This window comes from Bubalus kerabau, chromosome 4, assembly GCF_029407905.1.
Source record: "Bubalus kerabau isolate K-KA32 ecotype Philippines breed swamp buffalo chromosome 4, PCC_UOA_SB_1v2, whole genome shotgun sequence".
Lineage (NCBI taxonomy): Eukaryota > Metazoa > Chordata > Mammalia > Artiodactyla > Bovidae > Bubalus > Bubalus kerabau.
In genome coordinates, this window is record NC_073627.1 from 172,091,235 (window position 1) to 172,118,341 (window position 27,107).

General features: G+C 48.8%; 1 protein-coding gene and 2 long non-coding RNA genes across 3 annotated transcripts; 1 reads left to right on the top strand and 2 right to left on the bottom strand.

Moving 5' to 3' along the window:
• Positions 1-814: 814 nt before the first annotated feature.
• Positions 815-3,320, bottom strand: LOC129651062 (uncharacterized). Its single transcript, XM_055579785.1, has 4 exons — positions 3,291-3,320; positions 2,917-3,211; positions 2,309-2,470; positions 815-1,991 (listed from the first exon to the last, which is right to left on the bottom strand). Exons 1-4 carry the CDS (start codon positions 3,318-3,320, stop codon positions 1,567-1,569), a joined length of 912 nt encoding a protein of 303 aa, XP_055435760.1. The 3' UTR covers positions 815-1,566.
• A 947-nt stretch (positions 3,321-4,267) lies between these two features.
• On the top strand, positions 4,268-9,738 carry LOC129651779 (uncharacterized). Its single transcript, XR_008714297.1, has 3 exons — positions 4,268-4,293; positions 8,643-8,868; positions 9,576-9,738. It is a non-coding gene; the product is annotated as an uncharacterized LOC129651779 (long non-coding RNA).
• Positions 9,739-16,267: 6,529 nt separating this feature from the next.
• On the bottom strand, positions 16,268-18,718 carry LOC129651780 (uncharacterized). Its single transcript, XR_008714298.1, has 3 exons — positions 18,524-18,718; positions 18,123-18,262; positions 16,268-17,183 (listed from the first exon to the last, which is right to left on the bottom strand). It is a non-coding gene; the product is annotated as an uncharacterized LOC129651780 (long non-coding RNA).
• Between the last annotated feature and the right edge of the window lie 8,389 nt (positions 18,719-27,107).

Genomic DNA, 27,107 nt, shown 5'->3' on the forward strand with positions numbered 1-27,107 from the left:
TCTCTTGAAGGGACAGGTTTCCTTGGAGAAAATGCCTTCATATTTTAAGTTTAAGGACACTGACTCTCATGGTTCTCATTGCCAGGGCTCTTGCCATGCAGCCCATCTCTCATCATCGATGTTTATCATTCTGTATTATGAAGAGTAAGTGATGAAGTGAGACTCAGGAAGTGTGGTGCAGTGCAAAGGGAAAACTTTATGGATAGGCACAATACATCCGGGGCTTCCCAGGGGCTCAGTGGTAAAGAAACTGCCTGCAATTCAGGAGCCACGGGTTCGATCCCTGGGTCAGGAAGATCCACTGAAGGAGGAAATAGCAACCCACTCCACCATTCTTGCCTGGAGAATCCCATGGACAGAGGAATCTGGTGGGCTACAGTCCATAGCGTGGCAAAGAGTCGGACACAACTGAAGTAACTTAGCGTGTGTGCACGCGCGCACACACACACACACACACACACACATGGTACATCCGATCAGTGAAACACAAAGTTCAATTCAGTGTCAAAAGGAACTGCTTTTTAAAAAGACATGACTTCAAGTTTTCATATTGGTTGGTATAAAGATTGCAAAGGCATGACAGAAATACTGCATGTCTTAACTGAAGTGTTGATAACAAAGGTTCATATACATTTGTGAACATTTTCTTGATGTGTGCACTTACATTGCTGTGGAATCTAGCATTCTAAGTAAAATCTCTTTAAAGTTGATACAGTGAATAAAGGGAATATGAAAAGGAAGGCTAATGAAAGGTTCCACACCCTACAAGAACACCTGCAAGGACACTCATAAATACACAGACAAAGGATTGTAATATTAAATTATTTATTGCAGTGTATGTAGAACATTGTAGTCCATAAGTAAAAATGTAATTTTAATATCAACACCAAAAATCTACAAAGTTCATCATATAACCCAGATAGTTCATTTGATACAGAGTTGTTCAAGGTAGATTTCTAAGCATAACTTTGAAGAAACCCAGTCTCTGGTAAAACCCAAAAAATACAATTGTTCTTTGCAGTGGACCCACCCCTAGGAATCTATCTATTTATACCTCTATCTCTACATCAATCTCGACATCTACCTCTACATCAATCTCAACATCTACCTCTACATCAATCTCTACATCTATCTCTACACCAATCTTCACATCTATCTCTACATCAGTCTCTACCTCAATCTCGACATCTAGCTGCCTGTAAGTCTTCCTCCTCCTCTACGTCCTCCTTTCCCTCTCTGTGTTCCTCTCTCTTTCTCATTTCATTTTTTCAATAAAACAGGAAAATATGGAGGGATGAAAAGGCACAAATCACATCACTAGGGGATGCATTCTGAACTGCGGGATTAAAGAAGTGTTGTCTTCTAAATGCACATCCTACAGACTGACTTCTGGACACGGTGACACACCTCCCTGAGCTGGGGACGCAGCAGGAGCTGAAATCCGTTCGCTGAACACCTTTCCCGAGACAGGAGGATTTCTGTCTTCTGCAGGGAAAACTCGTCGCCTCGGGGTACAAAATGCCTCCCCGGAGCCTTGCACTGCTTGAGGAATGGCGGGGAGCGCCCCTAGGACCCAGGCGCCCAGGGCGGGTAGACCTGCGGGCCCGGAGGTCGGTGGTGCGCGGCGAGCAGGGAATCGAGCGCCGTCAGCGCCCAGTGCAGGGCGGCGCCCGCGTGCGTCAGCTGCCAGGTGAGCCAGGCGCGCTGCGAGGCTGTGGGCTCCGTGCGGTCGGTGGCCACCGGTAGGAAGGCGCCCCCCGGGGCCCGCAACTCATCCAGGACCACTTCGAGGGCTCCCATCTGGTTGGAGAGCTTGGACGTGAGCGCCTCCAGGGGCTCGGCGGCTTCAGGTGACTGGCTTCTGCGAGGGCGCTTGGGCGAGGCGGGCCTGGACTCCGGGTTGTACCGGCAGCGTCTGTGGCCCCGGGCCCACATTGGCGATCGGAACCGGCCCCCCCTGTCCTGGAGACGCCCGTAAGTATGGGCAGAACCTAGGAGGGAGACAGAACAGGAGGGGTTCCTGTGATGTGCGCTGCCCCTGAAATTTCTCGTCAAATGCACCACGGCCCCTTGCTTGTCCCAACACCTCCACCCCAGGCCTCACACGGCACCATACCTGACTCTGTTGGCCTCTTCCAACCTCTGCTGGCAACCCGGGTCTAGACCTGGGCACCTTCCTCTCAGCCTGTTCCCACTTCATGGGCATCTCACCAGGGTTAGAGGCTTTCTCTGCCCTCTGGGGTTCAGTTTGCCCCTCAGGGCCTTTGCCCACATCCCCACCTCTACCAAGCCCAGCTCAGAAACCTACCTCCTCTGTGGTAAAGTCCTGCTCTGCAGGAGTTTGGATGCTCCTTAGTTCTCCACTGGGCTGGGGGTGGCCTTCCCCTCACCTTCTCTTCTTCATGGCCGTTTCTCTTGTGACTCTCAGGGGAGCCATCCCGGCTTCTGCATCGCTTGTGCCTAGTGACCTCTGTGGGTGGAGAGGAGGACAGGAGTGAGTGTTCCCTGACCTACCTCTGGAATCTGGGGAGAGTGGATTAGAGAAGCTTCCAAGTCACACTGCTCCTCCACTTCTGTGCCAGCCCCTCCCCCAAACTCTGATTTCCTCCAGCCCCTCTCTCCCTCCATGAGCATCTCACCTGGACAGAGTAGTTTCTGAGCTGCCTGGGAGGCATGCCCCAGGAAACCCTCTCTCAAGTTCAGACCTCAAAGATGGCACAGCTGGTAGAGCCCCTGATCACAGGGGATCAGGACTTCATCCTGGGTTTCCACCCCCCACCCCCCCGCCCTTTCAGAGGTGTCAAGGTCACATCTGGCACCTGTTCCTCTGTCCCACAGCCCAGTCCCTACTGTCTCCCAAATTCTCTCCAGGATCACTCAAAACAGATGTCTGCAGAAAAGAATCTGGCATCTTACCTGCTTTGCCCTGAGAGCCCTCTTGTGTCTCCATGCTTCGTTTTTCTCTCTGTCTTTCTGAGGGATGTCGATCTCCTCCCTTCTCTTTTACAGACAGGTTTTCCTTGGAGGAAATCCTTCCATTTTCCCTGTGGGAGACACCTTGTTTCTGCTGGCCAGGCCTTCTGCCACTTGCAGCCCCTTTCATTGTGTCCATGTCTCCCATCAGCAGCACACGTCTGGATGCCTCAGAAGTGGACCAGGGAATGACCAGGTGAGCAGAGGATGTGGCCTTGTCTAGCTTCCGGACAGCCCCCTGGGGAGTCACAGATTGGTCCTTAGGAGGATCACACCCCCGAGGGCATTTGCATGATGAGGTTAGCACTCTTTGCTACATCCCACTGACTTTCTTGTTCTGAGGACATTGTAACGGTTAATTTCAGAGCATTTCAAGTCTCTGCTATATATTAACGTCTGAGAAGGACAATTTCTTAAAAATTTAAGTTTTTTTATGAGAAAAAGTTTTAGTCTGTATTGAATTTGTTAAAATATTGCTTCATTTCTGTTTTGTTTTTGTTTTTGTGGGGTTTTTTTTCTTTTTGGCTAGAAGGCAAATGGGAACTTAGCTCCCCATCAGGGATCCAATGTGCACTCCCTTCATTGGAAGGTGAAGTCTTAACCACTGGACTGTAGGGAGATCCATGAAAGGGCAATTTTGTCTTATTTGTTTCATGCTGTTTTTTATCTATTTGTTTTCAACAATTTTGTGTATCTGTATGTCTGTCAGCATGGGTCAGTCTATGCCAGGGGTCAGCAAGGTGTTGATATAAAGGACTGCTGCTGCTAAGTCGCTTCAGTCTCGTCCGACTCTGTGCAACCCCATGGACTGCAGCCCACCAGGCTCCCCCATCCCTGGGATTCTCCAAGCAAGAACACTGGAGTGGGTTGCCATTTCCTTCTCCAATGCATGAAAGTGAAAAGTGAAAGTGAAGTCACTCAGTCATGTCCGACTCTTCGAGACCCCATGGACTGCAGCCCACCAGGCTCCTCCATTCATGGGACTTTCCAGGCAAGAATACTGGGGTGGGGTGCCATTGCCTTCTCCGACATAAAGGACTAGAAAACCTTATGGTTTGTTTTACTTGCTTTCCCTTTAGCCCCTACTCAGGTATGCTGTCCTAACACGAATGCCACCAGAGATTACAGCTAAAAAGGCATATTTAAGCTCCAAATTGTTAAAAAATAACAACAACAACAACATAGGTAGGACCTCTGCTCTCAGCATCATATCAAGTTTTGAATTTAATTTTTCTTATTTTTCTCACTCTTGTTTCTCCTTTTGTCTGGATATGGACACATTTTTCAACTGGGATCAGAAGGTACAAAAAGACATAATAGGTGAGTGACAAAAATATACTGGGACACAGCTTTGAGAGCACTGGTTCATGAATAATTTGAAGCATGTGATGGATATATTCACTGTGTCTAATTGCAAACAGTGTACTTGTAGGTGGAATAATTTCTGTGAATGAACAGGAGGCAGCATATGGAGGGGACTGCATTGTCTTTTGCACATAGCTTCTCTTCTATAAAAACAGCCTCCACCCAGTCTATGGGACCTCTAGGTCAGATTGTTGCTGCTGATGGCTGATAAAACCAGAAGCCAATCAGAATCTATTCTTAATAGACTCAAGGTACCCAGGCCTCAGAGTAAAGAGCTGAGTCACATTAATGAGAATGTTCACTCTGCTATACAGCTGAAACTAACAACATTATTCATCAACTATACTCCAATGTAAACCAAAAAGTTAAAAAAAGACAAGAAAAGAATGTTCTGTGGCTGTTGGGGCTTACAGAGTCCTTACCTCTTCTCAGGCTTGAGATGTAGCACACTATTTTCACACTAGTTTTTTGAGCACATATTGATACAGATTGTCACATATTCCTGAAAAGTGTACATGTTATGAGGGTAGGAATTAATTCCAAGTGCTCAAATGCATGGAAGCCCCTGATCTCCAATCATTCTGGGGTCACCGTGAGGTTGTGTAGATCTCATCTTTGAAAATAAATCCTTCAACTGTAAAATGCTGATTGGCCTGGTGCATGTAGACTTCCTGAAGTTTTCAAATCCAGTGTAGCTCCCCAAATAGGTTCACACGGGGGAGTCTGTATTCTTTATAATTTTGCTCCAAATATACAAATTTCCTGAATACCAAAGCCTTGCTTTCAGTGGGCAAGGAATTTCGATCTCTAGAGACCTTAGATTGGAGAAGGGAATGGCACCCCACTCCAGTACTCTTGCCTGGAAAATCCCATGGATGGAGGAGCCTGGTAGGCTGCAGTCCATGGGGTCGCTAAGAGTCGGACACGGCTGAGTGACTTCACTTTCACTTTTCACTTTCATGCATTGGAGAAGGAAATGGCAACCCACTCCAGTGTTCTTGCCTGGAGAATCCCAGGGACAGGGGAGCCTGGTGGGCTGCCATCTATGGGGTCGCACAGGATCGGACATGATTGAAGCGACTTAGCAGCAGCAGCAGAGACCTTAGATAAAACCAGTATAATGATGATCTGATCTGCACTCAGGAAAGGTGCTGTCCTGTGACCTGAATGTTGTGATTTATAGTAAGAAAGGTGTATTTGGTATTTCTCCTGGTTGCTGGCACAGCTACTAAAGCAACTGGAATTTCTTAAGTGTGAAAGTGATAAAAAATGGGCTTTGTTATGTTAATGAGGTGACCTTTGGAGACCATCCCAGAGACAAAGAGTAGAGGCTGCCTAATCTTATCAGAACCCCAGGGTAGAGGGAGGAGAGAGGAGCTAGAGGTTGAACCCATCACCAGTGTCTAATGAGTTAATCTCGTCTCTGTAATGAAGCTTCTGTAAAAACCCAAAAGGACTGGTTTGGAAAGCTTCCAGGTTGGTGAACAGGTGGCGATTCGGGGAGGACAGGGAAGCTCATGCCCTTTCCCCTTGCCTACCTTGAGGCACATCTTCCATCTGGCTGTCCCTGAGTTACAGCCTTTTATTATAAAATGATAATCTAATCAATAAAAGATTTCTCTGAGTTCTGTAAGCAAATTCGTTGAACCCAAGGGTCCTCGGAACTCTGCACTCTAGTGGGTCCACCAGAAGCACAGCTGAGAACCTGGAGCTGTGATTGCATCTAAAGTGGGGGACGGGCTGTCTTGTAACATGGAGCCCTGAACCTGTAGAACCTGAACTTTTCTCTGAGGACAAAGTGTCAGGATTGTGAGACACCAAACTGGTGTGAGAAATAGATTGGTGGTGTGGGGATAACACACTGTCACATTGGAACTTGTACTACAGTCTTACCACCCTTACCTGGCTACTGTCTCTGCCAACTGCTCATGGGGCACTTGCGTTCATAGGACCCCTCTGGGTTCAGAACTCGAAAGAGGCCAGGTAGTGTAGCTTCAGGGAATCCAGAACAATAGCAAGTATAGCTAGTATGGATGACTTCTCTTTATTTACCATAAATTTATACTTCTCAAAGGAAGATATTGGATTATTTTCCCATCACTCATTCTGGAATCTCCTGTCCGCCATTTGATTTACTTGGTATCCACAGCATTGGGCCTCTTTGCCGTTACTGGTAGCTCCTTTGCTTCAGCTCAACCACCCGTCATGAGCAGCAGAAACTCTTTCCGAAGAAAATAGTTTTGATCACTTTCTCTAAGGCAGTTATGTTGGAACATCAGGCATTTTTTTTTTTTAATTGTCCCTACTCAGAGCATTTCTAGGTAGAAAAAAGACCATCTAGTCTGTGCTAATGTGAAGATAGCAAAGTTTTATCCTGGCCACTACATTTCCTGTTGGGAGGTTCCCTGACCAGATATCTTGGACCATATGAGATGAGTAACCTCAAGGAGAATACAACTTGGCCTTTCTTAATTTTTTTTTAGGTGGGGGGGAGGCACACTGCTTGGCATATGAGATCTCATTTCCTAGATCAGGGATGGAACCCTGGCCCCATGCACTATAAGCCTAGAGTCCTAACTACTGGAATGCCAGGGAATTCCCACATTTCTCTTTCAAATTCTACCAAGTATTGGGTTGACCAAAAAGTTCCTTCAGCTTTGAAAAAAAAAAGACATTTTTTTCATTTTTATCCAGAACTTTATTGAACACAGTATTTGCTGTTTTGTTCCACTACCTTCTGTCATTTTTCAGGTAACTTCATAATTTCATTTTCCCAAAACGTTTTGTCTTTCTGAGCAAAGAACTATTCTGGGTGCCCTTTACAGTCTTCCAGGGAATTGAAGTTTTTTCCAATAAGAGAATTTTGTAATGACCGAAATAAATGTAAATCCAAATGTGCAATGTCTGGTGAATATGGCCAATGAATCAGAACTTCCAAGCCAAGTTATAACAGTTTTTGCCCGGTCATCAAAGCAACATGCAGTCTTGCATTATCCTAATGGATGATTGGCCTTCCCGGGTGGCTTAGTAGTAAACAATCCACCTGCCGATACAGGAGGTGGGAGTTGGATCCTTGGATTGGGAAGATCCCATTGCAGAAGGAAATGACAACCCACTACAGTATTCTTCCTTGGGAAATCCCATGGACAGAGGAGCCTGGCAGCTTCAGTCCCTGGGGTCTCAAAGAGTCGGGCATGATTGAGCAACCAAAACAACAACAATGGAAGATTATGCATTTTCTGTTGACTAATTCCAGCCGGTTTTCATTGAGGTGCTGTTTTCAGTTGGACTAATTGGAAGCAGTGTTTGTGGGAATTAATGGTTTGGTTTTCTGAAAGGAACTCATAATAGAGGACTTCTTCCAATGCCACCATAAACATATCATCTCCTTCTTTGGATGAGACCAACTTTCGTGTTGTTGTCAGTGTCTCATTTCACTGGCCCCACAGTCTCTCCCATTCCACATTATTGTACAATAACCACTTTTCTTTGTCCATCACAATTTTACTTAAAATCAGAACATTTTCATTACGTCTCAGTAGAGAATCACATGTGGGAATGATTAAGAAGGCTTTTTTCACCTAACTTATGTTCAAGGTGGTTTTAGAAAAGGCAGAGGAACCAGAGATCAGATTGCCAACATTTGCGGGATCATTGAAAAAGCAGGAGAGTTCCAGAAAAACATCTCAGTTCAGTTCAGTTCAGTCGCTCAGTCATGTCCGACTCTTTGCGACCCCATGAATCACAGCACACCAGGCCTCCCTGTCCATCACCAACTCCCAGAGTTCACTCAGACTCACATCCATCGAGTCAGTGATGCCATCCAGCCATCTCACCCTCTGTCGCCCCCTTCTCCTCCTGCCCCCAATCCCGCCCAGCATCAGAGTCTTTTCCAATGAGTCAATGCTTCGCATGAGGTGACCAAAGTACTGGAGTTTCAGCTTTAGCATCATTCCTTCCAAAGAAATCCCAGGGCTGATCTCCTTCAGAATGGACTGGTTGGATCTCCTTGCAGTCCAAGGGACTCTCAAGAGTCTTCTCCAACACCACAGTTCAAAAGCATCACATCTATTTCTGCTTTATTGACTATGCCAAAGCCTTTGACTGTGTGGATCACAAGAAACTGTGGAAAATTCTGAAAGGGATGGGAATACCGGACCACCTGACTTGCCTCTTGAGAAACCTATATGCAGGTCAGGAAGCAACAGTTAGAACTGGACATGGAACAACAGACTGGTTCCAAATAACAAAAGGAGTACATCAAGGCTGTATACTGTCACCCTGCTTATTTAACTTCTATGCAGAGTACATCATGAGAAACGCTGGGCTGGAAGAAGCACAAGCTGGAATCAAGATTGCCAGGAGAAATATCAACAACCTCAGATATGCAGATGACACCACCCTTATGGCAGAAAGTGAAGAGGAACTAAAAAGCCTCTTGATGAAAGTGAAAGAGGAGAGTGAAAAGGTTGGCTTAAAGCTCAACATTCAGAAAACGAAGATCATGGCATCTGGTCCCATCACTTCATGGTAAATAGATGGGGAAACAGTGTCAGACTTTATTTTTTTGGGCTCCAAAATCACTGCAGATGGTGACTGCAGCCATGAAATTAAAAGACGCTTACTCCTTGGAAGGAAGGTTATGACCAACCTAGATAGCATATTGAAAAGCAGAGACATTACTTTGCCAACAAAGGTCTGTCTAGTCAAGGCTATGGTTTTTCCTGTGGTCATGTATGGATGTGAGAGTTGAACTATAAAGAAAGCTGAGTGCCGAAGAATTGATGCTTTTAAACTGTGGTGTTGGAGAAGACTCTTGAGAGTCCCTTGGACTGCAAGAAGATCCAACTAGTCCATCCTAAAGGAGATGAGTCCTAGGTGTTCATTGGAAGGACTGATGTTGAAGCTGAAACTCCAATACTTTGGCCACCTGATGCGAAGAGCTGACTCATTGGAAAAGACTCTGATGCTGAGAAAGATTGAGGGCAGGAGAAGTGGACGACAGAAGATGAGATGGTTGGATGGCATCACCGAATCAATGGACATGAGTTTGGGTGGGCTCCAGGAGTTGGTATTGGACAGGGAGGCCTGGCGTGCTGCAGCTCATAGAGTCGAAAGAGTTGGACACAACTGAGCGGCTGAAGTGAACTGAACTGAGTGTGTCTGCTCTCTCCCAAATGGCATAACTTGATTGTCCTCAGTTAATGTCTCCATTTGATTGCTATCAACTTCAACAGGTCTACTGGATCATGGACCATCGTCCTGTGAGAAAACCCCAGCAGAAAAGTTTTAAAACTACTATTGACACATTTGATCAGTCACAGCACCTTCTCCATATACTGCACAAATCTTTTTTATGCATTTCAGTTGCTTTTTTATCTTTCTTGAAATAATAAAGCATACTATACCAAAAATTCTCTTTTCTTGCATCTTTGATATTATAATGCCTACACAAATATTCACCAATTTTGATGTTTTGTTTAATGCATAGTGATATGAGAGCTGTAACATACAACAAAATTGTTTTGAATAAAGTTAAAAACAGCTAGGCCCTGCAAGAGCCATCTTACAGAAAAAAAAAAAAAAATGAAAGAAGCTTTTGGTCAACTCAATATATGAGTGGTTAACAAATTGTGGTCCCAGGACAAGGGCTATCACTCACTTCAGATCTTGTAAAAACTGCAAGTATTAGGCGTCAATCCAAACTTACTGGGTCAGAACACTGAAGGTAGGGCAGTGCAATCTGTGTTCCACATGCCCCCTTGTGATTCTGATTCAGGTTCCAATGTGAGAAGCACTGAAAGAGAATATTCAGATCAAGAGGGGAGAAAGATTTCCTTCATTTAAAACTGGTAATCAGCATCGTAAGGGAGCAGTCTGGATCAGGTACTTTTACTGTATCTCCCTTTCAATTCAATTCAGTCACTCAGTCGTGTCTGACTCTTTGCAACCCCATGGACTGCAGCATGCCAGGCTTCCCTGTTAATTTCAACATAAAAGAATTTGGGGGTGTTTATGCAAATAATGGTTTTAGGGGAAAAAAACAATTTTGTTGCTTGTACACATTTTATCCAGTTATCTTATTTAAGGTGTGAATTCAGAAATTAAACACAAAGGAGGGAACTGCAGAATGCTCCATCATTGACGTCCTTGAAATATTATGACAGTCAGTATTTTCTAATTCTTTCAGATTTGTAAGTAATAGTAATTTGATATTTTTAAAATTAAGACTTTCCTTAGTGCAGCTTAAGGTTCAGAGAAAAAATCAGGGAAAGCACAGAGATCTCCCAGATGCCTCCTCTGCCCCTCACATGGGCACACCTCCCTCTCTAGTCTCTGTAGTCCACACCAAAGCTGTGCCTGTGTTACAGCTGAGCAGAATGCACTGACACATCACAATCATGAGTTCATTCTTGGTGTTGGACATTTTGTGGGTTTGGAAATTTTAATTTTTTGAAAACATTAATATTAGTAAAATATCTTTTTTTTCAGTTGACGTGTCGATTTAAAATCTGTTAATTACTGCTGTACAGCAAAGTGATCGTTATACATGTATTTATATTTTTTCACTTTCTTTTCCATTATGGTTTATGAAAGGATATTGCATATAGTCCCCTTGCTTACGATAGGACCTTGTTTATCCATTCTCTACATAATCGTTTGTATCTGCAGATCCCAAACTCACAGTCCACCCCTCCCCCACCCACAGTCCCCTTTGGCAACTGCCAGTCTTCCCTATGTCCATGCTCTGTTTCTATTTCATACGCTCATTCGTGTCATATTTTACATTGCATATACACGTGATGTTGTATGGCATTTTTCTTCTTACTTCACTTAGTGTGATGATCCGTAGTTACATCCGTATTGCTGCAAATGGCCTTATTTTGTTCTGTTTTATGGCCAAGTTAATATTTCATTCTGTGTATTTGCCGCATCTTCCTTATCCATTCATCTGTTGATGGATGTTTGTTCCCATGTCTTGTCCACTGTGAGCACTGCTGCTCTGAACATCACGGTGCATGTATGTTTTTGAATTATAGTTTTGTCTGGATATATCCCCAGGAACGGGAATGCTGGATCATATGGTAATTCCATTTTTGGTTTTCTGAGAAAATCCATACAATTTGCTACAGTGGCTGTGCCGATGTAAACACCCGCTAACCGTGTAGATGCCTGCTCTTTTCTCCACACCTGCACCCGCGTTTCTTGCTTGTGGACTTTTTACTGATGGCCACTCTGAGCAGCATGAGTTGGAATGTCATTGTACTTTGGATTTGCATCTCTTTAATAGAGATGTTGGGCATCTTTTCACGTACCTATGAGCCATCTGTGTTTCTTCTTTGGAGAAACATCTCTTCAGGTCGTCTGCCCATGTTTCCATTGTTTGTTGTTGTGTCTAGACCTTAATATTATATAATATTTTGTGATGGTAAATGACATATCCTTATAATAATTTAGGACAAATATACTTTTTAAAATGTTTTATTCCAAATTACCTTTTAAACATTTTAATTAGCATATAACTTTTACTGTGTATAGTATTTAATAAGCATAGTACATGTGCGTATGATAACTGAATATCAGAGGTAGCTTTTCCAATTTTTCCAAAGGTGTACAGCAAAGGAGGATTCCAGGGTTCATGTAGCATCTAATATGCGGTACAGACACAACCCTCTAGGACTTCATTCAAGTTCAACCCCAACCATATGCAGATGCAAGGCTTCTGGAAGAGGACATATAACCCCAGCTGGCCACATTTCCTGCTCTCCTTCATCAAATGAAGAAAAAAAGAATGGTCCCTCACTGGCCCAAGCTCAAATCTGACACTGCCACTCAGTAGCAGTGGCCTTAGGACAGTCCCTTCCCTGCTCAGAGCCTCATACCTGACAAGGATCCAAACCATCCAGAGAGGAGAGAGCTCAAAAGTGTGCGTGAACCACCCCCAGTACCGCACAGGTCACTGCCGGTTTTCAGCACCTCTCCTGCACTCAACAGGCCTGGTGTCCAGGCTGCCAGGCTGTGTCCCCAGCAGAGTCAGTAGGTGAAGAAGGTAACAGTGCTGCGGGGCTCCTATTGGACCCGCCTTGTCCCAAGTCATCGCCCTGTGTTCTCTCCTTTCGTCCTCTGTGGTGCGGGAACCACCATCACGTTAGAGGGTTAGTGTGAGGGGAAAGTGACAACACAAGAAAGGCATCAAACTGTGCCTCTGGGGATAACCAGTGCTCCTAGAGGTCAAGAGAGGTCAGGTGGGGAGGCTCAGAGCGCTGGGCCTAGTGACAAGTGGCTGCAGGGCACACCAAGGAGCCAACCAGGGTTGGGGAAAACCAGTTTGTGACACGGCTGGTAGCTTCCAAGCGTGTTCAGCGTGTGAACATCTGTCGCCCTGTGCTCTGAAGATAGTGGCTCTGGGTCCCTGGATTGCATTTGCAAAGGTGCTTTTTGTTTCTATTGTCATGGGAATAGGAAAAATTCTGAAAGTTATTCAACCTCCACAGGAAAGGGGAACCACCTAATTTTGGACTTCTAGTGGCTCAGGAGAAGCTGCACGAGGTGTGTGTGTGGGGTGCACATGCTTACACTGAAAGACGGCGGGTAGGAACGAGGGAACCACAGAGAAGGTAGACGAGCCAAGGGGCCAGGAGGGGTGGGGGCTGGCAGGCGAGATGGCGGCAGAGTGGCCTTCCCATCAGGGTGCCCTCTGCCCCCTCCGCTCAGTCAGTAACCGCCTGTGCCCGTCCCACAGCTCTGTGAGGAGGTCCTGGAACCCGCACAGGGACACACATTCTCTAAGCTCCACGCCTGAGCAGAAGCGAGCATCAGACAAGGGGGACTACGTGCAGTCCTCTGCCTTCAACCACACTGGGGCACACGCTTCTTCATTTTTCTGTGGGGTGGGGATCTTCTTCCTGTCTCATTACTCAATTCAACAACTGCTACATATTCCGACACATGGGAAATAACCACAGCATGAGTGAGTGATGGGATCCTGGGCAGGACCCCAAATTCAGTGGCCCTTGTTTTCCTTCTCCTGTTGCCTCTATTTCAAACCAACATTAGAGCAAGTGGGAATTCTCAGGAAGCATTAGATCCTGACTCCAGGGGAACAGGTTGGGTCCCTGGGCACAACAGTGGGGATGAGAGCTACCTTTCAAATGCCCTGGGTCCCGAAGCCTCCTGACAGAGCCCCTGCTCCTGTCTTCAGCACTGGACCTAGGCCAGAGCTTCCCTACCTGGAGAGACCGCAAGAGACCCTAGGGCAGCACAGGATCCACCTTCTCCGAGCAAAGCTGATCCTTCTCTGTGACTCAAGTGCCCCCCGTCCCGTCTAGACCATGGTGTTCTGGGGCAGGCCAGCCTTGACACCAATGGGAGAAACACTGGGAAGGCGCTGGGAAGCCAGGCTTGGGGGAGGGATGAAGGGGGTCGTAGAGGCAGAGATGGGGGACCTGGGTCCCTGCTAGGTGAGCTGTCCCCGTCACTGGGGAGGATGCACCTGGCAGCTCCTGTCTCCTGCAGACAACTGCGCCAGCCTTCTCGCGAAGGTCCCTGTCTGGGGCACTCACAGCTCTGAGAGTGTCAGAGCGACTGTGGAAGCAGACATTCCACTCTGGGGAGGCAGGGGGAGTGGGCCCGTGTGTGTCTGCTTGCACCCACGGCATCCTCACTCGCTCTAGCGTCCAGCTCCCTGTCCACCCACCCCCTCACTGAGTCACCACCTCCACCACGGGAGCAGCTCTGCCCACATCCAGCCTTACCACTGAGGCCACACTGATCAAGGACCACCCGTCACCCCACACCTGCCTGTTCCCTTCCACCCCAGACTGCAGCTGGATTCTGATACGGAGACGGCGTTAGCATCCACTTGACCTCTGGGGCCTCTCTCACCTGACCCCACACTCTCTGTGGGTGCATGTTCTCACAAACATGTCCCCATCTCAGTTATTCCAACACTTAAATGGGTCACATGGCCAGGACAGGGACCCCTTATATTGCTCCAGGCTCTCAAAGGTCCCTCTGAATGGAGAGGACAGCAAACAGGACAAGAATCTATCACCAATTCAAGAGAGAGAGAGAAACCCCAGGAGACCCTTAGCAGGAGTGGATCAAAGAAGAGAAGCAGGACTCGGGACTCCCACCTCAGGAAGAAGAGACCCTGGTGCAGGACAGGGGATGAGAAGAGAATCCTGGGAACAACAACCCCCTGCCTGACTCCGGATTGACTGAAGGGCACCTTCCAAATACCCGAGCTCTTGTCCAGGGGCTTCTCAGCTGGAATTTGGGGGGTGGCGTGGGGTCCAGAATGCACGTCATGGCGCCAAGAATGTGTCTGAATCTGTGCGGAGCCAGGCCCACCAGAATCAGAGGTGTTTCCAAGACAAGGTGGGTGTTAAAACCCTGAGGAACAAGTCAATCATGGACCAGATCCTAAAGTACAAAACTGGGGTAGCTTGTGGAGCTAATGCAACGAGAAAAAGTCTTCCCAAGGATGTACTCACAGCCAGGGGAGAACCAATAAGCAGAGATCTTGTGATTACAAGGCTCCCTCCTTCCCTAAACAGGGCAGGACCTCAAATCCACATCTGCAGACTAGAGCAGCCTCAAGGTCACCATCCCCAAGCCCGCACAAGGAAGGTTAAGTCAAGGACATGAATGGTGAGAACCCTGAGGCTTCGGGGTCAACACCTGTGTTGGAGGGAACCGCCTTCTGCTCCCCACGGGCCTCCTGCCTCCCAGAGAAGAGGCTCTGGGACCAGACTCAGAGTCAGCAGAGACCCCTGGGACCAGCCCTGGTTCTACTACAGGTTCTGTCCAAGGGTAAAATAAATACAAACTCAAATTCTTTTTTAGGGTTTTCATCCACTGAGAAGCGGGAAAGATCAAAAAGAGCCATGGTCCAAACCGAGCCAGGTCAGGCTGTGTGCAAAAATCACACTCTTAGGAATCAAGCTGCCTCCATGAGCAAAGGGCCATGGCCACCAAGCCCCTGGCCACTCCAGCTGTGCCTCCTGGATCTGGGGGAGATTTCAGTCACCAGCATGGAATCTTCCTCCCCCCACCCCTCATTCCTCCAGAAGCCGATTCTTCAGAATACCGTCTGTTCCATTTAGAGGGCTCGGCCGGGTATCCGTTGAGGAGGAGTGTCCCCGTGACCACGAGCAGGGAGGTGTGGAAGTATTTGTTTCTCCGAATATCCCTGTGCTGTGCCCTGCCTGGGCTCAGGTTGGGGCTAGAGGTTTATGGTATCCGGGACTGGGGGCTCAGAGCCTGGAAGGGACCTCTTCAGTCTTCCTGAGAATCTGCTTTGGGTCCTCACACTGGATCGTGGGGGTGGTGACAGGGGACCTTCACACCACCTGTTTCTAGGCCTCCTCACGGCACCTGCTCAGAGGTCCAAGGACTGTAAATTTCATTGTTTCTTATTAAACGTATGGAAGGAGTCATGAAAATGTTACGTAACATTGGAAGCTTCTACTGGTGAGAAGTATCACACTCCACCCAAAGACATAGATAAACCAGACTTTGTCCTGTTCCCTCAGCACCTGGAACTCACACAGCTGTGGGTCAAGGTCCTGTGAGGAGGTCACGGCGGGCCCTCCTCCACCCTCGGGCCGCCAGCACAGCAGGGACAAGACCCCCAGCTCCCGTCTGGGCAGTGCGAGCACACAGGGAGGCAGCTGAGGCTGCTCCCCCCCGTTGCCCCGGGGACAGGCAGCCCGTTTAAGGTTCCCGAACCTCCCTTCCTCTCAGAGCTCCAGAGGGGCGTCTGGGGAGCCTGGGGTGCCTGGCACAGGGGGTGATTACTGTGGGGTGAGCGTGGGCCTCCCGCGTGAGCTCCACACCCTAGGGTGCAGCTGGAGGGGGCCATCAGAAACCCCTGCTCCTCTTCCTCTCCCTACAAGGGGGCAGGAGACTCTTTTTAGCAAGACGGAGAGGGGAGATACGCGGTACACTGGCAGCTTCACTAAGATCTCAACCTGCCCCCAAGCAGATCGGGTGACCTTCCAGCCACTAGTGGGGACTTCCCTCAGAGCTGGGGACACAGCACTAGACCTGTGCCCAGGGCTCGTCTCCCAGCCATCCCCGCCCCACAAGGCTGTCCGCAACAGGAACAAGATCCAGTACAGCTCAGATGCATCGCTGGGTCCTGGGCTAACGGCTCAGGTCCTAGAATCAGGCCAGGGTCCAAGGAAGTGCCTGTATCATCTGACGCTTATCTTGATCTTGATGAGGAGGTCTCCCCACTGACAGTGTACCTTCAGGGAGGGACTCCTGCCCCACACAGTCTTCACACTGGCTGGATGGCCTCATCACAGGGCAAGAGGACCCCGAGCTGTCAGTCGTGAAGACGTTCCCCTTGCAGTCCCACCACACTTGGGAAAATGAGGTGGAGAGACAGAACAAGGTTCTGGGTGGCCAAGTCCCCTGCTGGTGAGAGACAAGGACATGGAGGACAGGGCTCCATCCTGGCCAGGTGCCCCCGGTTCCTTCCTCGGAGCATAAAGTCAGTGCCTGCAGGGAGGTCTTCAGGCCGGAGGATCCCGTGCCCTCCCTAACACTGCTCTTCGTGACATCCTGCGGGAGCCCGTCCTTGCTGCCTACGACTGGCCTTCAGGGTGGGGGCGCCCCTGGGATTTTCCATCTGGACGCAGCCTGGAGAGACCTCAGGAGACAGTCACAGCTCGCATTCCAGGTGGGCCCGCCCTCTGTAACAAGGGCAGTTCCTCTGCCTCAGTCTGGACCACTGCTCAGCCCAGATGAGCGACTCACCACCATCCCAGTGAGGCTTCTGACACCAGCACATCCTTGTTGTCTGCTAAGTGCCATGGGAGGGCGTGTAAGCATTGCTGAAAGACAAGAGTCACGAGAGTGAGTCACTAAGAGGAGGCACAGGCGTCCCGGGAGTCCCCAAGAAACCAGCAGAGAAATGGACCCCGGGGCAGCCAGAGAGCCCTTTGTGCCACTAGCTTGGTGCACTGCATGTTGACCTAAGTTAGTTACTGGGATAATACAGCATTATCCTAGTAATTACATATGATAACCACGAGCAGTAATTACATCATTTTGCACATTTTGAAGAAATTTTGAGGGACTGAAGAAGTTTGCAATTACTTTGGAGTATCTGAGTCTGTTTAACAACAGCTAGCCTTAGTACTAATTTACCCAAGTGGTCCTCATCTCTACAACCCAGGTGTAAGGACAGAGAAGCTGTGTGTGTGTGGAGTGGGGGGAGCAGGCCCTCAGGGTCAGGCACATGGACATCTCCCAAAAGATAGCTCTTGGAGATGGGACCATCTGGAGGACTGAAGGAGGAGCAGCAGGGCTCTGGTTCATGTGGGAAAGTCAGTGCCTGGCCCAGAATGAGGAATTTACAGCACCTGGGGATGTTTCAGGGACCTTGTTCCCATTGTAGATAGGTGTTCCCTTTCTCTGGGTTTTTGTTGGCATATCTCTCAAGAAACAATACTGAACATGGAAATACCACACAGTGTCTGATGATTTCCAGTCTCCAAAGGTCTCAATAAATTCATACTTTTATAAAATACTTTTCACTATATTGCACTATATTGTTATATGAGGAAGTTTAGAGTGAGAATGGGAGGTTCTACGCTCAGTATTTGAAGACTTAAGAGATCTCCGCCGTGGCGGAGTTCCCCCTGGGTGGTCCGGGACCCAGGGAAAGATCACTTTTTAACTATTTCCACAGCCCCCGGGGTGTCACACAGTTGGAACAGCGACAAACTAAGCTGGCTTCTCACACTGGGAATCTCAGAATATTGGAGAACCTGAGCACGAGCTTCCCTCCACTGTTGAGACGCCAGTTGATCCCAAGGAGAGTCGGGCGCCGTCTGCTGGCCGTTGGTGAAACGGCAAACGAAGGCGTGTCTCGCGGTGAGGGATTGGCCGCGCGCTCCTCTGCGCATTCCTGAAATGAAGGATATTTGCAAGGCTTGGTTCTCTGCTGATGGCCGGGGGGATGCTTTGACCCAGCCAGGCTTATTCTCCATCATCACCGAGAAGACTAAAGAAAAATGGAGAGGGTAGCTTGAAAAAAATATGCTTGTCACCTAATGGCTGTTTTGGTTTTGGTTTTAAGACTCATGAGCTTCATTTATAATTTTCTTATAGAGACATGGAAAACTATAATGTATCTTTACATAAACTATCTTTCTTTCAAATCACCTACCTCTGCTATATATGTTGGTGTTATTCTTTTATTATTATTGACATGGTTATTTGAGTATATTGACAGTCACCCAAATGGTATTTATGTACTGGATGCCAAGAAAACACCGACAGGTGAGGTATTCTCTCTCCCCACAGATGTCTATGGAGTCGCGGGGAGCTGTTCTAAGGATTCATCAGATCAGGTCATCAAAGGTAATGATATCCCTGGCAGTGAAGAGAGAGAATATAGCCATACTTAATGTATTAGTAAGAGTGAATGGATTAGTAGGCAGAGTAGACCCAGCAACATTCATGATCCAGCTTCTTTAGCTTTCGGTATCTGGATTATTATATATAATTTTGGCAGTTCATATGGAAACACAGCCCAAATGCCACAGCTTGAATGAATTCATAAGAACAAGAAGCAGTACTATCATTTATTAGCTTTAAAAATATTAATAGATTTGTTGAAATACACTTCACAAAGCATACAAGTAATAGTTTTAAAGTGTACAACTCAATGATTGGCATATTAACAAGTTGTACAATCTTCACAACTATCTGATTTCAAGCCATACTCATCACTCCCCTCCCAAAAAACCGTTGACACCCATTAAACCATCACTTCTCATTCTTCCCTCTGTTTAGCAACAAACAACCACTACTATAAATTCTATTTCAGGGTTTGCTTACCACTTACATTTACTATAGCTGTGATCAAAGGCTGGTCGCAGAAACGAGCCGGAACAGTCGGAGGCGAGCTTCCCTTTGCCATCAGCAAAGAAGCAGGTCTCAAGAATCTCCTTGATTCCACTAGACCGCCTCGAGAGGATGCGCGCACAGCTTCGTCCGCCGCTCAGTAACGGCCAGCAGAGGGCGTCTCAACTGACGCAGAACACACCCACAGCCAGGGTCCCTGCGCTCAGGCACCGCTTCCGGGGTGAGAAAACCATCCTTAGTATGTCGCTGCACCAGTTGTGCGACACTCTGTGGGCTGCAGAAATAGTAAAAAGTGGCCTTTCCTTGGTCCTGACCATCGGGGAACTTAACTGTGTGTGTTCATTAGCTAACTTGTTTCAGACTCTTTGCAGCCCCATGGGGCTGTAGCCGCCAGGCTCCTCTGTCCATGGGGTTTCCTAAGCAAGAATACTGGAGTGGGTGACCACTTCCTACTCCAGGGGGTCTTCCCCACCCAGGGATCGAACCCGAGTCTCTTGCATCTCCTGCATTGGCAGGCAGGTTCTTTACCTCTAGCATCACCTGGGAAACAGTGGCTAAGATCTCCTCAATTTCCAGGAATACTGAGCACAGAACCTCCCGTTCCAACTTATTCTCAATTTGCTCATACAACATTTAGGGAGATTTATTTTTATAAAGTGAAATCCATTTACTGAGACCTTTGGAGGCTGGAAATCATCACATACTGTGTGGTATTTCCATGTTCAGTAGTATTTCTTGAGAGAAATGCCAACAAAAAACCCAGAGAAAGAGAAAACTTATCTATAATGAGGGCAAAACACAGAAGTGTGGGGCCTTCCAGCTGGTCCCTGAAACATCCCCAGGTGCTGTATATTCCTCATCCTGGGCCAGGCACTGATTTCTCTATATGAACCAGGGTGCTTCTCCTTCAGTCAGCAGACGCTCCTCTCTCCCAGAGGTGTCATTTGGGAGGTGACCATGTGTCAGACCCTAAGAGTCTCCTCCTCCCCATCTGCACAGCCCCTCTGTCCTTGAACCTGGGTTGTAGAGATGAGGACCACTTGGGTAAATTAGTACTAAGGCTAGCTGTTGTTAAACAGACTCAGATACTCCAAAGTAATTGCAAACTTCTTCAGTCCCTCAAAATTTCTTCAAAATGTGCAAAATGATGTAATTACTGCTCGTGGTTATCATATGTAATTACTAGGATAATGCTGTATTATCCCAGTAACTAACTTAGGTCAACATGCAGTGCACCAAGCTAGTGGCACAAAGGGCTCTCTGGCTGCCCCGGGGTCCATTTCTCTGCTGGTTTCTTGGGGACTCCCGGGACGCCTGTGCCTCCTCTTAGTGACTCACTCTCGTGACTCTTGTCTTTCAGCAATGCTTACACGCCCTCCCATGGCACTTAGCAGACAACAAGGATGTGCTGGTGTCAGAAGCCTCACTGGGATGGTGGTGAGTCGCTCATCTGGGCTGAGCAGTGGTCCAGACTGAGGCAGAGGAACTGCCCTTGTTACAGAGGGCGGGCCCACCTGGAATGCGAGCTGTGACTGTCTCCTGAGGTCTCTCCAGGCTGCGTCCAGATGGAAAATCCCAGGGGCGCCCCCACCCTGAAGGCCAGTCGTAGGCAGCAAGGACGGGCTCCCGCAGGATGTCACAAAGAGCAGTGTTAGGGAGGGCACGGGATCCTCCGGCCTGAAGACCTCCCTGCAGGCACTGACTTTATGCTCCGAGGAAGGAACCGGGGGCACCTGGCCAGGATGGAGCCCTGTCCTCCATGTCCTTGTCTCTCACCAGCAGGGGACTTGGCCACCCAGAACCTTGTTCTGTCTCTCCACCTCATTTTCCCAAGTGCGGTGGGACTGCAAGGGGAACGTCTTCACGACTGACAGCTCGGGGTCCTCTTGCCCTGTGATGAGGCCATCCAGCCAGTGTGAAGACTGTGTGGGGCAGGAGTCCCTCCCTGAAGGTACACTGTCAGTGGGGAGACCTCCTCATCAAGATCAAGATAAGCGTCAGATGATACAGGCACTTCCTTGGACCCTGGCCTGATTCTAGGACCTGAGCCGTTAGCCCAGGACCCAGCGATGCATCTGAGCTGTACTGGATCTTGTTCCTGTTGCGGACAGCCTTGTGGGGCGGGGATGGCTGGGAGACGAGCCCTGGGCACAGGTCTAGTGCTGTGTCCCCAGCTCTGAGGGAAGTCCCCACTAGTGGCTGGAAGGTCACCCGATCTGCTTGGGGGCAGGTTGAGATCTTAGTGAAGCTGCCAGTGTACCGCATATCTCCCCTCTCTGTCTTGCTAAAAAGAGTCTCCTGCCCCCTTGTAGGGAGAGGAAGAGGAGCAGGGGTTTCTGATGGCCCCCTCCAGCTGCACCCTAGGGTGTGGAGCTCACGCGGGAGGCCCACGCTCACCCCACAGTAATCACCCCCTGTGCCAGGCACCCCAGGCTCCCCAGACGCCCCTCTGGAGCTCTGAGAGGAAGGGAGGTTCGGGAACCTTAAACGGGCTGCCTGTCCCCGGGGCAACGGGGGGGAGCAGCCTCAGCTGCCTCCCTGTGTGCTCGCACTGCCCAGACGGGAGCTGGGGGTCTTGTCCCTGCTGTGCTGGCGGCCCGGGGGTGGAGGAGGGCCCGCCGTGACCTCCTCACAGGACCTTGACCCACAGCTGTGTGAGTTCCAGGTGCTGAGGGAACAGGACAAAGTCTGGTTTATCTATGTCTTTGGGTGGAGTGTGATACTTCTCACCAGTAGAAGCTTCCAATGTTACGTAACATTTTCATGACTCCTTCCATACGTTTAATAAGAAACAATGAAATTTACAGTCCTTGGACCTCTGAGCAGGTGCCGTGAGGAGGCCTAGAAACAGGTGGTGTGAAGGTCCCCTGTCACCACCCCCAAGATCCAGTGTGAGGACCCAAAGCAGATTCTCAGGAAGACTGAAGAGGTCCCTTCCAGGCTCTGAGCCCCCAGTCCTGGATACCATAAACCTCTAGCCCCAACCTGAGCCCAGGCAGGGCACAGCACAGGGATATTCGGAGAAACAAATACTTCCACACCTCCCTGCTCGTGGTCATGGGGACACTCCTCCTCAACGGATACCCGGCTGAGCCCTCTAAATGGAACAGACGGTATTCTGGAGAATCGGCTTCTGGAGGAATGAGGGGTGGGAGGAGGAAGATTCCATGCTGGTGACTGAAATCTCCCCCAGATCCAGGAGGCACAGCTGGAGTGGCCAGGGGCTTGGTGGCCATGGCCCTTTGCTCATGGAGGCAGCTTGATTCCTAAGAGTGTGATTTTTGCACACAGCCTGACCTGGCTCGGTTTGGACCATGGCTCTTTTTGATCTTTCCCGCTTCTCAGTGGATGAAAACCCTAAAAAAGAATTTGAGTTTGTATTTATTTTACCCTTGGACAGAACGTGTAGTAGAACCAGGGCTGGTCCCAGGGGTCTCTGCTGACTCTGAGTCTGGTCCCAGAGCCTCTTCTCTGGGAGGCAGGAGGCCCATGGGGAGCAGAAGGCGGTTCCCTCCAACACAGGTGTTGACCCTGGAGCCTCAGGGTTCTCACCATTCATGTCCTTGACTTAACCTTCCTTGTGCGGGCTTGGGGATGGTGACCTTGAGGCTGCTCTAGTCTGCAGATGTGGATTTGAGGTCCTGCCCTGTTTAGGGAAGGAGGGAGCCTTGTAATCACAAGATCTCTGCTTATTGGTTCTCCCCTGGCTGTGAGTACATCCTTGGGAAGACTTTTTCTCGTTGCATTAGCTCCACAAGCTACCCCAGTTTTGTACTTTAGGATCTGGTCCATGATTGACTTGTTCCTCAGGGTTTTAACACCCACCTTGTCTTGGAAACACCTCTGATTCTGGTGGGCCTGGCTCCGCACAGATTCAGACACATTCTTGGCACCATGACGTGCATTCTGGACCCCACGCCACCCCCCAAATTCCAGCTGAGAAGCCCCTGGACAAGAGCTCGGGTATTTGGAAGGTGCCCTTCAGTCAATCCGGAGTCAGGCAGGGGGTTGTTGTTCCCAGGATTCTCTTCTCATCCCCTGTCCTGCACCAGGGTCTCTTCTTCCTGAGGTGGGAGTCCCGAGTCCTGCTTCTCTTCTTTGATCCACTCCTGCTAAGGGTCTCCTGGGGTTTCTCTCTCTCTCTTGAATTGGTGATAGATTCTTGTCCTGTTTGCTGTCCTCTCCATTCAGAGGGACCTTTGAGAGCCTGGAGCAATATAAGGGGTCCCTGTCCTGGCCATGTGACCCATTTAAGTGTTGGAATAACTGAGATGGGGACATGTTTGTGAGAACATGCACCCACAGAGAGTGTGGGGTCAGGTGAGAGAGGCCCCAGAGATCAAGTGGATGCTAACGCCGTCTCCGTTTCAGAATCCAGCTGCAGTCTGGGGTGGAAGGGAACAGGCAGGTGTGGGGTGACGGGTGGTCCTTGATCAGTGTGGCCTCAGTGGTAAGGCTGGATGTGGGCAGAGCTGCTCCCGTGGTGGAGGTGGTGACTCAGTGAGGGGGTGGGTGGACAGGGAGCTGGACGCTAGAGCGAGTGAGGATGCCGTGGGTGCAAGCAGACACACACGGGCCCACTCCCCCTGCCTCCCCAGAGTGGAATGTCTGCTTCCACAGTCGCTCTGACACTCTCAGAGCTGTGAGTGCCCCAGACAGGGACCTTCGCGAGAAGGCTGGCGCAGTTGCCTGCAGGAGACAGGAGCTGCCAGGTGCATCCTCCCCAGTGACGGGGACAGCTCACCTAGCAGGGACCCAGGTCCCCCATCTCTGCCTCTACGACCCCCTTCATCCCTCCCCCAAGCCTGGCTTCCCAGCGCCTTCCCAGTGTTTCTCCCATTGGTGTCAAGGCCGGCCTGCCCCAGAACACCATGGTCTAGATGGGACGGGGGGCACTTGAGTCACAGAGAAGGATCAGCTTTGCTCGGAGAAGGTGGATCCTGTGCTGCCCTAGGGTCTCTTGCGGTCTCTCCAGGTAGGGAAGCTCTGGCCTAGGTCCAGTGCTGAAGACAGGAGCAGGGGCTCTGTCAGGAGGCTTCGGGACCCGGGGCATTTGAAAGGTAGCCCTCATCCCCACTGTTGTGCCCAGGGACCCAACCTGTTCCCCTGGAGTCAGGATCTAATGCTTCCTGAGAATTCCCACTTGCTCTAGTGTTGGTTTGAAATAGAGGCAACAGGAGAAGGAAAACAAGGGCCACTGAATTTGGGGTCCTGCCCAGGATCCCATCACTCACTCATGCTGTGGTTATTTCCCATGTGTCGGAATATGTAGCAGTTGTTGAATTGAGTAATGAGACAGGAAGAAGATCCCCACCCCACAGAAAAATGAAGAAGCGTGTGCCCCAGTGTGGTTGAAGGCAGAGGACTGCACGTAGTCCCCCTTGTCTGATGCTCGCTTCTGCTCAGGCGTGGAGCTTAGAGAATGTGTGTCCCTGTGCGGGTTCCAGGACCTCCTCACAGAGCTGTGGGACGGGCACAGGCAGTTACTGACTGAGCGGAGGGGGCAGAGGGCACCCTGATGGGAAGGCCACTCTGCCGCCATCTCGCCTGCCAGCCCCCACCCCTCCTGGCCCCTTGGCTCGTCTACCTTCTCTGTGGTTCCCTCGTTCCTACCCGCCGTCTTTCAGTGTAAGCATGTGCACCCCACACACACACCTCGTGCAGCTTCTCCTGAGCCACTAGAAGTCCAAAATTAGGTGGTTCCCCTTTCCTGTGGAGGTTGAATAACTTTCAGAATTTTTCCTATTCCCATGACAATAGAAACAAAAAGCACCTTTGCAAATGCAATCCAGGGACCCAGAGCCACTATCTTCAGAGCACAGGGCGACAGATGTTCACACGCTGAACACGCTTGGAAGCTACCAGCCGTGTCCCAAACTGGTTTTCCCCAACCCTGGTTGGCTCCTTGGTGTTCCCTGCAGCCACTTGTCACTAGGCCCAGCGCTCTGAGCCTCCCCACCTGACCTCTCTTGACCTCTAGGAGCACTGGTTATCCCCAGAGGCACAGTTTGATGCCTTTCTTGTGTTGTCACTTTCCCCTCACACTAACCCTCTAACGTGATGGTGGTTCCCGCACCACAGAGGACGAAAGGAGAGAACACAGGGCGATGACTTGGGACAAGGCGGGTCCAATAGGGGCCCCGCAGCACTGTTACCTTCTTCACCTACTGACTCTGCTGGGGACACAGCCTGGCAGCCTGGACACCAGGCCTGTTGAGTGCAGGAGAGGTGCTGAAAACCGGCAGTGACCCGTGCAGGACTGGGGGTGGTTCACGCACACTTTTGGTTCTCTGGAACCTTGTCAGGTATGAGGCTCTGAGTAGGGAAGGGAGTTGCCTAAGCCCACTGCAGCCAGGTGCCACAGTCAGGTTTGAGGCCAGGCCAGTCAGCGACCATTGTTTTCCTTTCCATTTGATGAAGGAGAGCAGGAAATGTGGCCAGGCTGGGTTACATGAGTCTCATCATCTCCTTCAGGAAGTCTTGCATCTGTACATGGTTGGGATGAATTTGAATGAGGTCATAGAGGAGGCTGTGTCTTACTGCATATTAGATGCTCTCTGAACCCTGTAATCCTTCACCTTTGGTGTATCCCTTTTGGAAGAAATGGAAAGGTTACCTCTGATATGTTTATTATTATTTAAATTACTATATACATATGTACTACAGTTGTAAAATACTATACATATTAGTTATATGCTAATAAGAATGTTAAGGTGATTTGCAATAAAACATGTAAAATTTTGTTTTGTCTTTAAATTTTTATAAACATATGTCATTTACCCTCAAAATATTTTGATTAAAAATTAATGTCCACATACAACTCAACAACCACAAAAAATAAATAACCCAGTGGAAAAACGGGCCAAAGATGTAAAGAGGCATTTCTCCAAAGAAGAAATACGGATGGCCAATAGGCACATGAACAGATGCTCAACATTGCTGATTATTAGAGAAATGCAAATCCAAAGTAAACTGATGTACCACCTCATGTTTTCAGAATGGCCATCAGTAAAAAGTCTACAAATAAGAAATGCTGGAGCAGGTATGGAGAAAAGAGGAGTTTCCTGTACTGTTGGTGGGAATGTAAGTTGGTACAGCCACTGTGGAAAATGGTGCAGAGTTTCCTCAGAAAACTAAAAATAGAATTACCATCTGACCCAGCATTCCCACTTCTGGGTATATGCCTAGAAAAAATTATAATTCAAAAAGATACATGCACCTCTATGTTCATAGCAACACTATTCACAGCAGCCAAGACATGAAGACAATCTAAATCCCATCAACAGATGAATAGATGAAGAAGTGGTACACATATACAATGGAATATCACTCAGGCATAAAAAGAACAAAATAATGCCATTTGCAGCAACATGTATTCAAGTAGAGACTATTTTACTAAGTGAAGTAAGTCAGAAAGACAAATACCATACGATATGACTTATATGTGGAATCTAAAATATGACACATGAATCTCTATATGAATCAGAAGCAGAATCATGGACATAGACAAGGCTAGCAGTTGCATAGGAAGAGAGAGTGTGGGGAAGGGATGGATTGGGAGTTTGGGATCAGCAGATGCTAAATACTTCACAGAGAATGAATAAACCACAAGGTCCTGCTGTATGGCACAGGGAACTATATTTAACATCCTGTGATAAACCAAAATGGAGACCATGATAAAGAATGTATATGTATGTATAACCTGAAACACGTACTTTTGAACTCTCTCTTCTCTGGTTCTCTGGAACCTTGTCAGATATGAGGCTCTGAGCAGGGAAGGGAGTTGCCTAAGCCCACTGCGGCCTGGTGGCATAGTCAGGTTTGAGTCCAGGCCAGGTCAGCTACTGTACAGCAGTAATTAATACAACATGGTAAATCAACTA

What these genes read in the sequence shown, in the direction of transcription:
- LOC129651062 (XM_055579785.1), bottom strand. Translation starts at nt 3,320, where the DNA reads ATGTCCTCAGAACAAGAAAGTCAGTGGGAT. An exon ending in AACAAGAAAGTCAGTGGGAT is followed by an intron (nt 3,212 to 3,290) that starts GTAGCAAAGAGT and finishes GTGACTCCCCAG; the next exon opens with GGGGCTGTCCGGAAGCTAGA. An exon ending in AGGACTTTACCACAGAGGAG is followed by an intron (nt 1,992 to 2,308) that starts GTAGGTTTCTGA and finishes TCTCCCTCCTAG; the next exon opens with GTTCTGCCCATACTTACGGG.